The 12903-nt window shown below is 33.1% G+C and overlaps 1 protein-coding gene across 1 annotated transcript; it reads right to left on the bottom strand.

The window, feature by feature from the left end:
• Positions 1-5389: 5389 nt before the first annotated feature.
• LOC129268659 (uncharacterized) lies at positions 5390-11962 on the bottom strand. Its single transcript, XM_054906187.2, has 3 exons — positions 11860-11962; positions 10996-11073; positions 5390-10447 (listed from the first exon to the last, which is right to left on the bottom strand). The coding sequence occupies exons 1-3, from the start codon at positions 11952-11954 to the stop codon at positions 10189-10191; spliced, it is 432 nt and encodes a 143-aa protein (XP_054762162.2). The 5' UTR covers positions 11955-11962; the 3' UTR covers positions 5390-10188.
• Between the last annotated feature and the right edge of the window lie 941 nt (positions 11963-12903).

Here is a 12903-nt window from a genome sequence, read left to right as displayed (position 1 = left end):
ATTAAATTGTCTGAAAAGGCAAAGTGTACCTAAAGTCTTGTCTTTCATTTCGTCTACTAGACATATAGATTCATATTATATACTGTACTTATTTAAAAAAATACTTGCCAGATGAAAATTTGGTTCATTGATGGCTTACTTAATCATTAGATCATTAGACAAAATGGATAAAGCCTGAATTAAAACTAAATGGCATGAGAACAAAACCTTATTGCATTAACTGATTGTAGATTAAGACTGAGCTTGAAGACTTATCGATAATTTGCTTGTAGTTTAATCCACTCCCTCCCCATGTGCATCTCTCATCCCCATCCCCACTAGCGTACCTACGGGGGGGGCAGGGGGGGCACTCTGCCCCCCCTGACGAGTCACAACCCATGCAAAAACGTATCTTTGCCCCCCCCCCCCTGTTGCACCCACAAATGTAATAACGCCCACAAATGTAATAACGCCCACAAATGTAATAACACTTTACCCACAAATGTAATAACGCCCACAAATGTAATAACACTTTACCCACAAATGTAATAATTTCACCCACAAATGTAATAATGCACTTTACCCACAAATGTAATAATTTTTGATCGCCCACAAATGTAATAATGACTTTACCCACAAATGTAATAAATTTGAAGGGATTTTTGGCGAATCCGTTCTAAACTAAAATCCTGTAGTAATGCGTTCATATAGCGATTGACCTATTGTAATAGGTCCATGATATAGCACAAAAGTGCAAAGTCTTTTTTCCAGACCCGGTTAATTAAACAATTATAATGTAAGTCCGAAGTCTTTTTTCCAGACCCGGTTGTTTCAAAAATTATAATATAACTCCAAAGTCTTTTTTCCAGACCCGGTTGTTAAAAAAATTATAATGTAAGTCCAAAGTCTTTTTTCCAGACCCGGTTGTTAAAAAAATTATAATGTAAGTCCAAAGTCTTTTTTCCAGACCCAGTTGTTTCAAAAATTACAATATAAGTCCAAAATCTTTTTTCCAGACCCGGTTGTTTCAAAAATTATAATATAACTTGTGGAATAAATGTCTTGTTGTGGTTTTAACTTATACAGCGCGTATTGTTTATATATGCGCTAAGAGTAATTTCAGAACCAAGCGTAGTCTTTTCTCCAGACCCGGTTACTTAAAACTAAAAACTAAAACCCTATAGTAATGCGTTCATATAGCACAAAAGTGCAAAGTCTTTTTTCCAGACCCGGTTAATTAAAAAATTATAATAAAAGTCAGTCTTTTTTCGAGACCTGTTTGAGTAAAAAAATATGATATAAGTCCAAAGCTTTTTTTCCAGAACCCGGTTGTTAAAAAAATTATACTATAAGTCCAAAGTCTTTTTTCCAGACCCGGTTATTTCAAAAATCATAATATAAGCCCAAACTAAGATACCATAATGATATTCCAGTGGAATAAAAATGAAAATTGAGCTTAGTCTTTTCTCTAAACCCTGTTATTCCAAAATTATAAATAACAATTCAACAACTAAAACAGTATAAAGACTCCATAATCTTGTTAATGATGGATAACATGGACATATAGAGTAGTCTTTCAGCCAGACCCAGTTATTTTTTTTTCAAAATATTGCAAATAGTAATAATAAAAAACTACAAATCTAATACCAAGCAATCCTTCAACCTAAGAACCTGTTTTTTAAAAAGAGATTAAGAACGTTGTCTTTATTCCAGACCTAATCATTGAAAATATTACCCAAAAAAATCTTCTAACGTAAGACCCTATCATATTCTTATTCTTGTGGAATAAGAAGAGATTCAAAACGTACTCTTTCCTCCAGACCCAGTTATTTAAAGAATGAAGTTTAAAAATACTTCAAATCTAAGACCAATTTTCAAAAATTACACCCAGAAAAAAAATGTCTTTACCCCACACCCATTTTTTTTAAAAATAATACTAAGACCCCTACAAAACATTGTAATAATGCATGGGTAAAGCAATCATCTTTTCTCAAGACTTGGTTATTATTTGAAAAAATAAAATAGTTTTTACAAATATTCTAAAACGAATACCTAATAATCTAATTACTGTGGAATAACATGAAGATCGATTGTAGAATTTCCTCCAGACACAGTTATTTCAAGAATAAAAAAGCAATAAAAAACCCAACCCCCAACAACGAATCTAAGAACCATCAATCCTCCAAATTAAGACCATGTGAAAAAGCACATGTTTAGAGCGTTGTCTTTATTCCAGACCCAGTCATTTAAAAAATGATTTAAACAATCTTAAAAACATAAAACTTTGTCATATTCTTAATCCTGTGGAATAACCCGAGTATTATGATTAGTCTTTCTTCTAGACCCGGTTATTTAAAAGATAAACAATCATTGAAAAAAAATCTAGGCTTTACCCCACACCTAGTTCTCTTAAAAATACAAATTAAGCCAAACTATAAAAATCATGTGATAACGCATACCACAAAGACGACAAATTAATCAAAGGCGTAAATATTCATATGATACGCGCCTTAAAATCCAAGATAACAACAACAATGTTTTTCTACATCAATGATATTGTGGGGTCTTTACGGATACTGTTTGTTTGTTTTTATTGTTTCTTATAATTTCCTATTTTGAAATAATTGGGTCTGGAGCAAAGACTACACCATATTTCCATGCTATCCAATGATGATAAGATTGCAGGGTCTTTGTTTTGTTGTTGTTGTTGTGTTTTTTTATGATTTTTATTACTGGGTCTTGAGAAAAGACCACGCTATATTTCCATATTATTGAATAGGATCGCGGGTCGTTGTTTCTTATTATTATTATTAATTTATTATTATTATTATTCATTTGTTATTTGAAAGATCTGGGTCTAGATGAAAGACTACGCTATATTCCCATATTATTTAATATTAATAAGATAGTGGGGGTCTTTGTTTCTTGTTGACTCTTTAAAAAATGATTTCTAATTTTGAAATAAGTGGGTCTGGAGGAAAGACTACGCTATATTTCCATGTTATTCAACATCAGTAAGACTGTGGGGCCTTTGTTTTATTATTATTATATATCTTTTCTATGATTTGTTATTTTAAAATAACTGGGTCTTGAAAAAAGACTACTTTATATTTTCAAGTTATTCAACATCAATGAGAAAGTGGGGTCTTTGTTAATAGTGTTCTTTATGATATGCAATTGTGAAATAACCGGGGCTGGAACAAAGACTACACCATATTTCGATACTAACTGGGCGTTGTGGCGTGTGCCTGTAATCCAAGCTATGTGGGGAAGTTACAAATTGATGCAGAGGTTCGAGGTTCGAGCCCTGGTCACGTGTTTCGGATGGTGACGTTAAAGGTCGGTCCCAGACGTAAATAATCATATCTGATTGATACACGTCTGACAAAACTCAAATACACACACGCTATTCAATGTTGAAAAGATTGCGGGGTCTGTTTTTGGTTGTTGTTGTTGTTCTTTTGTTTTTGAATGATTTTTTTATAACTGGGTCTTGAGGAAAGACTATGCTATATTTGCATTTTGTTCAACATTAATAAAACCGTGGCGTCTTTGTTTTTTTTTTATCATTATTTATTATTTGCTATTTGAATTATTTGGGTCTGGAGCAAAGACTACGCTAAACTTCTATGTTATTCAACAATAAGAAGAATTAATTTTGGGATCTTTATTTGGAAGATTGTTTAAATGTTTTATATAACCGGGTCTAGAGAAAAAAGACTGTGACTTTGCACTATATGAACGCATTACTATAGGGTTTTATTTTAGAACAGATTTGCCAAAAATCCCCTCAAATTTTGTAACATATGTGGGTAAAGTTATTATTACATTTGTGGGCGATCAAAAATTATTACATATGTGGGTAAAGTGCATTATTACATTTGTGGGGTGAAATTATTACATTTGTTGGTAAAGGGTTTTAGTTTTTAGTTTTAAGTAACTGGGTCTGGAGAAAACACTACGCTTGATTCTCAATTTACTCTTAATCGCATATATTCACAATAAGCGCCGTATAAGTTAAAACAACAACAAAGACATTAATTCCACCAGTTTTGATTAACTGGGTCTGGAGAAAAGACTAACCTCGATTCTCATTTCCATTCTACTGGAATATCATTATCGTATCTTAGTTTGGACTTATATTATAATTTTTGAAATAACTGGGTCTGGAAAAGACTTTGGACTTATATTATAATTTTTGAAACAACCGGGTCTAGAAAAAAGACTTTGGACTTATATTATAATTTTTGGAACAACCGGGTCTGGAAAAAAGACTTTGGACTTATATTATAATTTTTTGAACAACCGGGTCTGGAAAAACGACTTTGGACGAATATTATAATTTTTTAAACAACCGGGTCTGGAAAAAAGACTTTGGACGAATATCATAATTTTTTAATCAACCGGGTCTGGAAAAAAGACTTTGGACGAATATTAGAATTTTTTAACAACCGGGTCTGGAAAAAAGACTTTGGACGAATATTATAATTTTATAAACAACCGGGTCTGGAAAAAAGACTTCGGACTTACATTATAATTTTTTAATTAACCGGGTCTGGAAAAAAGACTTTGCACTTTTGTGCTATACCATGGACCTATTACAATAGGTCAATCGCTATATGAATGCATTACTACAGGATTTTAGTTTAGAACGGATTCGCCAAAAATCCCTTCAAATTTATTACATTTGTGGGTAAAGTCATTATTACATTTGTGGGCGATCAAAAATTATTACATTTGTGGGTAAAGTGCATTATTACATTTGTGGGCGAAATTATTACATTTGTGGGTAAAGTGTTATTACATTTGTGGGCGTTATTACATTTGTGGGTAAAGTGTTATTACATTTGTGGGCGTTATTACATTTGTGGGCGATTATTACATTTGTGGGTGTAACACCCCCCCCTGACGAGCTTGAAGACCTTTTTTTTTTTTTTTTTTTTTTTTTTTGCTTGTCAAATTTTTTCTGGAACGAAATCCTTTATTTGTGATCGAAGACCTTTTTTTTTTTTTTTTTTTTTTTTTTTTTTTTTTTTTTTTTGCTTGTCAAATTTTTGGGCGGACGGTTTTGCCCCCCCTGTGGAAAATCCTAGGTACGCCATCCCCTTTCCCACCCCCCCCCTATCTCTCTCTCACTTTCTATCCAAATACCCCTCTCTTCCACCCCTCTATCATGTCTATGTTTATCTCATTCCCCATGTCTCCCCTCCCCTCTCCCACCCTGACCCCTCTCTATACCTTCTATTTTACACCTTTATGTTCCTCTCCCTGTCTCTCCCCTCCACCTCTCTCTACTCTCTCTCCATTTTACACGTCAATTATTACATACAATATCAAGATATTGTTGACATTTTTCAATTATTCTCATTGGTTTCCGTCGACACTAAGATTGAATAATTGGGAACACAAGTTCTATTTCAAAAGTAGGGTTTATTACATTTTTTTTTTCTTTTCAGTTTTTACAATATTGGCACGGTGTGTACAATTCTGCATAAAGATGTTTAACTTTTCTTTCGTTAAAGTTGCCCAAGTATTTTTTTCTGAAATCGAATTTCACCCTTTATCCATTTAAATGGATGGTATTAATGCAACCTGAATCAGATTGTACCTTTTAGATCATATCATAACATTATGTTTTAATTAATGAATTTCGGAATTAATTGGGTTTTTTTAAGTCCATTATAATGTGGAAGTAGATCCCAGAGCTAACAAATAATGTTGTCTTACTATTAAAGAAGAAAGCAGGCAATTATTCCAGGGGTTTTCGAGAGAATCCGTGAATATGTTGTTTACTTCACCCTTATTTTGACCACCGTATTTCAAAAGCTAAATTAAATATTCTGGACATCATTTTTCGTATTCAGGTGTTTCATTAATCTGGGAATCGATTGCATCGTATTTCCATTCATTTTTAAAACACCCTTAATTTCTTAAGTATTGACCTCTTTGAATCAAATGTCTATATTATTCTCCTATATTTCAGACTACGTTGAAATAAGTTCATAACTGTTCAAGCTATAGGCCCAAAATCACAAAGTTGGTTTTGGAAAATCACGGTTGAGTCCATGGTTTATGCAGATTTTCTGTATAAATTACGCTTTACTTGGCGCGTATCGGGTGCGTGTATAAAAAAAATTCCAATGCTAATGCGTGCTTTGTCACAATGCGCCAAATTGACCCCGTTACCATGGTAAGATACGCTATTTTATTCATGAGTCCACTGTTTGAAGAATGGACTCATTAATTAGAAACAATAGACCTATAATAGCGTCGATAACCACGGCAACAGGCGTCAATTTGGCGCACTGTGACAAACTCGCACATCAGCATTGGACATGTTCTAATATGAATATAAATAAGCGTGATTTATACAGGAAATCTTCATTAACCATGGACCCAACAGTGGGTTTTGAAAACCACTTTTGTGATTTCGGGCAATAGTGTTTCCTTTTGCTTTTCTCTCCAGCCTTGTTTTTTATTCGACATCCTATGATAGACTTGAGATCAATAAAATATTAACAACATATCACCAATATAACGTATACATCAAAATAAAGATGAAATTGAAATAGATTTCATTCCTATCTTTAAATATATTTGTTCTATTCATATTACCCAGCAATGTATTGTATTAGAATCGGGATTTTTTAGTTGTAAACATAATCCTTATGAATTATTATTAGTACAAACGTCTGTTGCAATTTGCAGCAATCGCATTGTTTCCATAATACAGGCATGACAGACACGCCTTGCAAAATAAGTTTAGTACCATAACATCCATTGTGACCTAAATAACAGTGGGTATATTTTTCATCCAAAGGCTGCTTAGTGCTTTACAACATTCCGAGCCAAGTATATTAGAATGTAACACACACACAAAATATATTTATATTCGTATACGTTCTAATAAAGCTGCATCTATATTTCAGAGAAAGTGCACTTTGTACAAACAGCCACACCTAATGCAATGCTCAAAATATCAGAGAAACAATTCGAGCCTATTTAAAATATTCATACTTTTGAGTACTTCACAATAAAATCGATAACCATCTGGCATGCAATTAAACATGAATATCTTTAGTCAAAGAAAATATTATAGATTTACATGAAGGATTGTCGTTTCGCTGAATTCGAACTTAAATTTTTAAAGGGAAATAATGTACAATGCATTCTTAAATTTATACCAATATTGGTTAAAAGCTGGTCCTCATGGTGTTATGTACAATCATATTGAATATTTGTTAATAATCAACATGCTAATGTGCGGTCTTGCCATGCTACTAATTATAGCAAGTGTGAATAACTTATAACGTCATTATTTCATTTGAAATGAATTTGAAATACTTAAGTGTTTATATCGTAAGAAAATATACAGTCATATATATTGTCTTATATATATTTTTTTTAAACCATTTTAGTAACGTGGTCACAAGATGATAATTCTATAACATAATGAAAACTATGGAATAATCATACTCATCAATAATTTCCTACTCGATGTATTAAAGAATTTATATATTTTCATTCATAGTTGAAAATATATAGGATTAAGCATTCATGTAGTAATATATAACACATTTAGAGAGGAATTTACGGTCTTGATTCCGTTGTAACCTTGGAAAAGTGGTGTAACACCAGAAAGTTTTTTAATTAATTTAATATCTGGGTTTTGTTTCATGACCTCCTTTATAATCAAGATCCCGAAATTTATGAAATATCAAGTAAAACTAAACAACAACAAAAAAACGCAAAAAATCTAGAAAACGCATGAAAACCCTATCTTTTCTGCAAGAAACGTTAATAATTGAATGAAGCAGGTTTGGAGATATTTGTTGTGGGCTTAACACTGGGAAGTCATATTTAATTCAAAGAATGTTCATATTCTACAAAAAATGGGCTTTTATATTTCTAAATATAAATTATAATGATTTATTACAGGCTTATAACATGATACTTTTTACCACAAGCCAACCATTTTAGACAACACAAAAACAATCTGAATTCCAAGGATTTTAAATTAATCCAGATCGGCGATAAATTGTGACCGGACGAATATTAGATTTGAATTTTAATCTAAAGCTAATAGATTTAAATTTAAATATTTTGAGATATGAAAGTTAATTCTTAAGATTAGAAATAAATCCAACATTCAGCTGGTCATTACAGCCGATTAATGCTAAATTCTTGAAATTTAGAGTGTATGCATTTGCATTAAATAATTCTTATTTCTTAACAAATGAAGTATTCTCTACAAAATGATATGAAAATATATTTTTTATGTGAAAAATAAACATGATAAATCCCTTACAAACCTATCCACCAATATTACACTATAGATTTTAAGGATGAAAATAATTTCATATCGGCTTTGAATAGTGACCAGCCAAATATTGGATTTAGATTTAAATATAAAGCTAACAGATTCGAATTCAAATTTTTTTTAGAGTTAAAAGTGAATCCTTATGATTGAAAAATGAATTCAATATTCGGCTGGTTCCTATTTAAAACCGAGCTAGATATATTTTGAATTTTTGAAATTTAAAGTAAACGTTTGTATTCATTCCAAAGGTACACCAAAGTGCTCTTATTATCTCACGGTATTTCCATAAAAAGGCAATTACTAGAACTCAGCCAAATTTGATCAGATAGCTTTTGAATAATGGCGTTCTAAAGCAGAAGGCAAACTAAATAATGTTTACATGGTTAACGCACGTAAAACAATTCCAAAACATTTATTTTACAATTATACGAAACATTATAGAAGTTCCCGAGTTACTAAACGTGGAAGAAACGTGAGGGAAAACGGATGTTCAGATTAAATATTTTGTGCTTATCGTTGGGGAATGGAAATTTAACCGTAGATTCTTAATTTGTTAAAAATAATAATGTGGAAAAACTACTACAACATTGACAATCTTAGCTTTAAATTTATAGGCCTTAAATATATATACAGCTTTTGGTATATATACTTATGTGAATTATCTGATTATAATCGGGTATCGTATAATTCCAAGTTTGATTTAAGTAAAGTGATGTTTCTTCAGCCATTGATTTTCTTTGAAAATTCAAATTTGGATCTATTCCTTTTTGTAATTATATTCACCGCCTCCTCTCATTCATTTTTTTTCTTTAAAATGAACTATTTGAATACCTATCTTGCAAGTAACTGTATATCGCACGGCTACATACGGTTCCGGTTCTTTACCGTATTATTAACCGATACGGTAAGGAACCGGAAAAGTGATACTACTTTTAAGAATTTAAGGCCTACACAATGCATTTATTTATGTATACAAGCATATGTGCTTATTTTCAATATTTACAGTACACATGGTACAATAAATTACCTATGCGCATTTTGTCATGTGCATAAACTATTATACCAACATTTATGCTAAAGTAATGATGGTTTTACAAATTCGATATGCATGGATCAAAATCAAGCTTTGACGAACTTCTAGCAAGAAAGTACAAATTAAGATAATCACGAAATAAATAGAAAAAATACGGTCTTATGACATCATCAATTGGCCCATAAAATAGGCTAAAACTTTCCGAATGTTTCATGAAACCATTGTTGTCTAAATAACTCATCTTCTATTCTATCTGATTTCTATGGGATAGTCACCGGTTTAGGTTGTTTTAATTTTTTTCTATTATTTTTCATTTTCCCCATCTTACCAAGCTCAAGATGGAATTTACTGCTTTTAACTTAGTTCACCATCGCATCCTAAATATATAGCTACAGCTTTGGTATATATTGGATCATAGCTATAAAAAGTAGCGAGACGTGTGCTTGTCTGAGACAGAGTTGCAATTCGATTAAAGCAATCGAACGATTTGAAAAATCTCAACTTATAGTTAAGATCAATGTAGGGCTTTCGATTAATTTTAGATGATCGCTTTAGTGCTAACATGATACTACATCCTGAATATTAGAAGATACCAAGTTGTAAACAAGGCGATCGAGTTAATCTTGTCAGTCAAACTTCACCTTTACCGAGTAGCTCTCACTTTCCCGCTTCTTTTAAAACTAGTTTAGTACATGCTTAATTACTTCGAGTAACCGCCATACGGAACGCACACTTTTTTGTTTTGTTATGTTAAGCGATATTGCGATCTCAACTGAGATCATAAATGGGTGTCCCAAATATTATTCAAATGGGCCTTAAACGATTCGCATACATTGATGCCACATGGTTGCCATGACTACACATCATCGAAATGTTCATTATCAAGATCGTCTAGCATAGCCCTGATTAGAAGCAGTTTTAGTTCTTTCGTCCTCAGCTCTTCAATCTCTTGCTCTCTCGTGTCCAGAAAGGCCTGCGTGTCCTCATCTAAACCCTGCCAGTCGTTAGCGGGCGCCCTGTCAGCGAAGAGTTGTTCTTCTTTGAGTTCTGGCTCATCTTCCGTTTGTAATTCCCTTTCCCAGTCTTCTTGTGTATTTGCTCCGTTGGTTTCCGTTCTATGAAATGGAGGAAAATTGAGGGAAAAAACGAAAGACAGAATGACGGACTGTACCAAAAAATGCAGCGCTTAAAAGCGTTGTATGAAGCCCTATAAAGTATATGGATGTTGATGTTTAACATTATTATTCTATTATAGATATTATTATTATCATCATTATTAGTAGTAGTACTAGTAGTATTTAGTATTAATACATTGTCATTATTATCATTATTATTATTATTATTACTAGAATCATTATCAAAAGATGGAAATGATAAACATGAATTATTTATATGAAAATGATACGATGTAGTTTTTTATTAGTCATTATGACTATTGTTTGATTCTGGTTGGACAATATGATTTGTGGAAAAAATGACTGAATACAATAATTTGATAACGATGCCTATTCTTGCTGATCAAGTGTGGGAAAACTTCCTCATCAAAGTGTCTAAAATAATTATTTATGTCGACCAGCAAAAACGAAGGCAGTGAGAAGGTCCAAAGGAAGAAGGATGGATGAATTTTGGAAGGAATGCACCATGAACAACTACTGTGCCTTACCTTTTCATAATTTCATCGACTAATCTTTTTGAAAGTCCAATGTTGTTGTACTTGCAGCCTTTTTGCTTGATAAGACCCCTTGTGAGAAGGAAAGAAAAAATGCATACTTGGGATAAAATAAAGACAATTGAGATGAACATTAAACATTGGTAAGTATCACGTATTCCCATTTATCCTTATATTTATCATACAGCTCGGCTATGATTCCATTAAAATATTTTGTTTGTCCGAACCCATTTTATCCATTCATAATTCAGGTCATAAACTGTCCAAGCCATGATAAATTGAGAGCAGCAGCATGACTTTTCATACGAAGTTAAAGAGAGGCATGTTTTATCATATCAGGAAGGCCCGACATGTTGGGAGCTGGAAGTACATATTTTAAAACCCAAATATGTGCAGCAGCAGCAGCTGCACCCCCCCTTTTTTTTTATATAAATAGCGCCCTCTATGATTGTGGTCCAATCCCTACTGAAACTCCGCTGACCTATCGGTGCAATGTGATCGGGAGGACAAGCACTAAAATCACGCCGTTCCCATAAATGCATATTCTCATTTAAAGAGCGTTTGGTAAGCGTAAACTTGGCATCTATATTATATATATAGCAATTTCACCGTCTGGCAAGGGCCTTTTTTGTTTAATTCTTTGAAATTAATTTTGAACTCTTGAATGAGGAATCATTGCAGCTATACCATATGAAAGAAGATGCCCTAAGCTTTTAAAATGGCAGACCGTTTGTCTATAGTATTGTGGTAAAGTTATAATAATTCTTTGATAATTCTCGCTTTCGATTTTTTATTTTTTTTTTGTTTGGGGGGGCGCACTTTACATTATCAAATAAAGATGTACATTTATATACTTACATACAATTTCTTGGTTTAGGTCTGCCTTCACATATTTGACAGTAGTTCATCAATATGCATATAATGGACAGAGATGCCCAGAACTTGAAATCCATCTTATAAGTACCTGCACAGCGAGAAAGGGGATTGGGGAGGAGGTAGATAATTAGAAAGAAGAAGTTCGGTAGACAACCAAACATATCAAAGGATTATAAGAGTATAAGGATAAACAGATTGGTAGGGGTATATGGGAAAGCGAAAGATGATGGGGAGAAACAAACAAATATAAGTGATTTCCAGGTGATAATGATAATAACATTACATGTATATACACAATCCAAAATACACGTGGAGGGTAGTAATGTAATGCCTCATAATTGAAGAATTGGCAGGTGGATATATGGCGTTGGATCTCACTGACAAGATGCTGGTATGGAAAGAAAAGCACAAAATCACCCGTCACTCGATGTACAGGGTTTCTTTTGTTACGTCATGGATTAATATCGTTATCGTAGGGGTGAATATTATAAAACCACTCTCAAATACATAACGAATTCTCTTTGGAATGGGGAGCAATTTTCATGGAAAATAAATGCCGTTGTGTCCCAACTCGAATATTGAGAAAGGTCTGGACAAACAAGGATGAAGTGATGAAAAGATTTGAATTAGCATCCCATTTTCCGATTACGCATGTAGCTACCGATCCACCCAATATCGTATTTCCAATTTTACGTCCCACGTGACCGCCGCGTTGAAGAAAGACTAGACAGGGGTTAGCCTTGCCCCAGGCGCAGATGTCAAACAATTACATTGAGAAATGGGTTAGCAAAACTAAATTGAAATTGCTATTTTGTATTCTCTTGCGTGGACCGTGGGTAGCACTCGGGACGTCATGAATAATGAACGCAGAGGGCGCCAAACAATGGTTACAATACCGCCTCCAGTTTTAATACCATTGCCAATACCATGGTTTTGAATATCTCCCGGGTAGGATTCTACGTCTGTTTGTCAGGAGACAGTAAAAATATGATATTCAAGTCAAACGGCAAGTAGAATCCTTGGGGC

The sequence above is a fragment of the Lytechinus pictus genome, chromosome 9 (assembly GCF_037042905.1).
Source record: "Lytechinus pictus isolate F3 Inbred chromosome 9, Lp3.0, whole genome shotgun sequence".
In the NCBI taxonomy this organism is placed as follows: Eukaryota; Metazoa; Echinodermata; class Echinoidea; order Temnopleuroida; family Toxopneustidae; genus Lytechinus; species Lytechinus pictus.
This window is presented reverse-complemented; position numbering and strand designations above follow the sequence as displayed.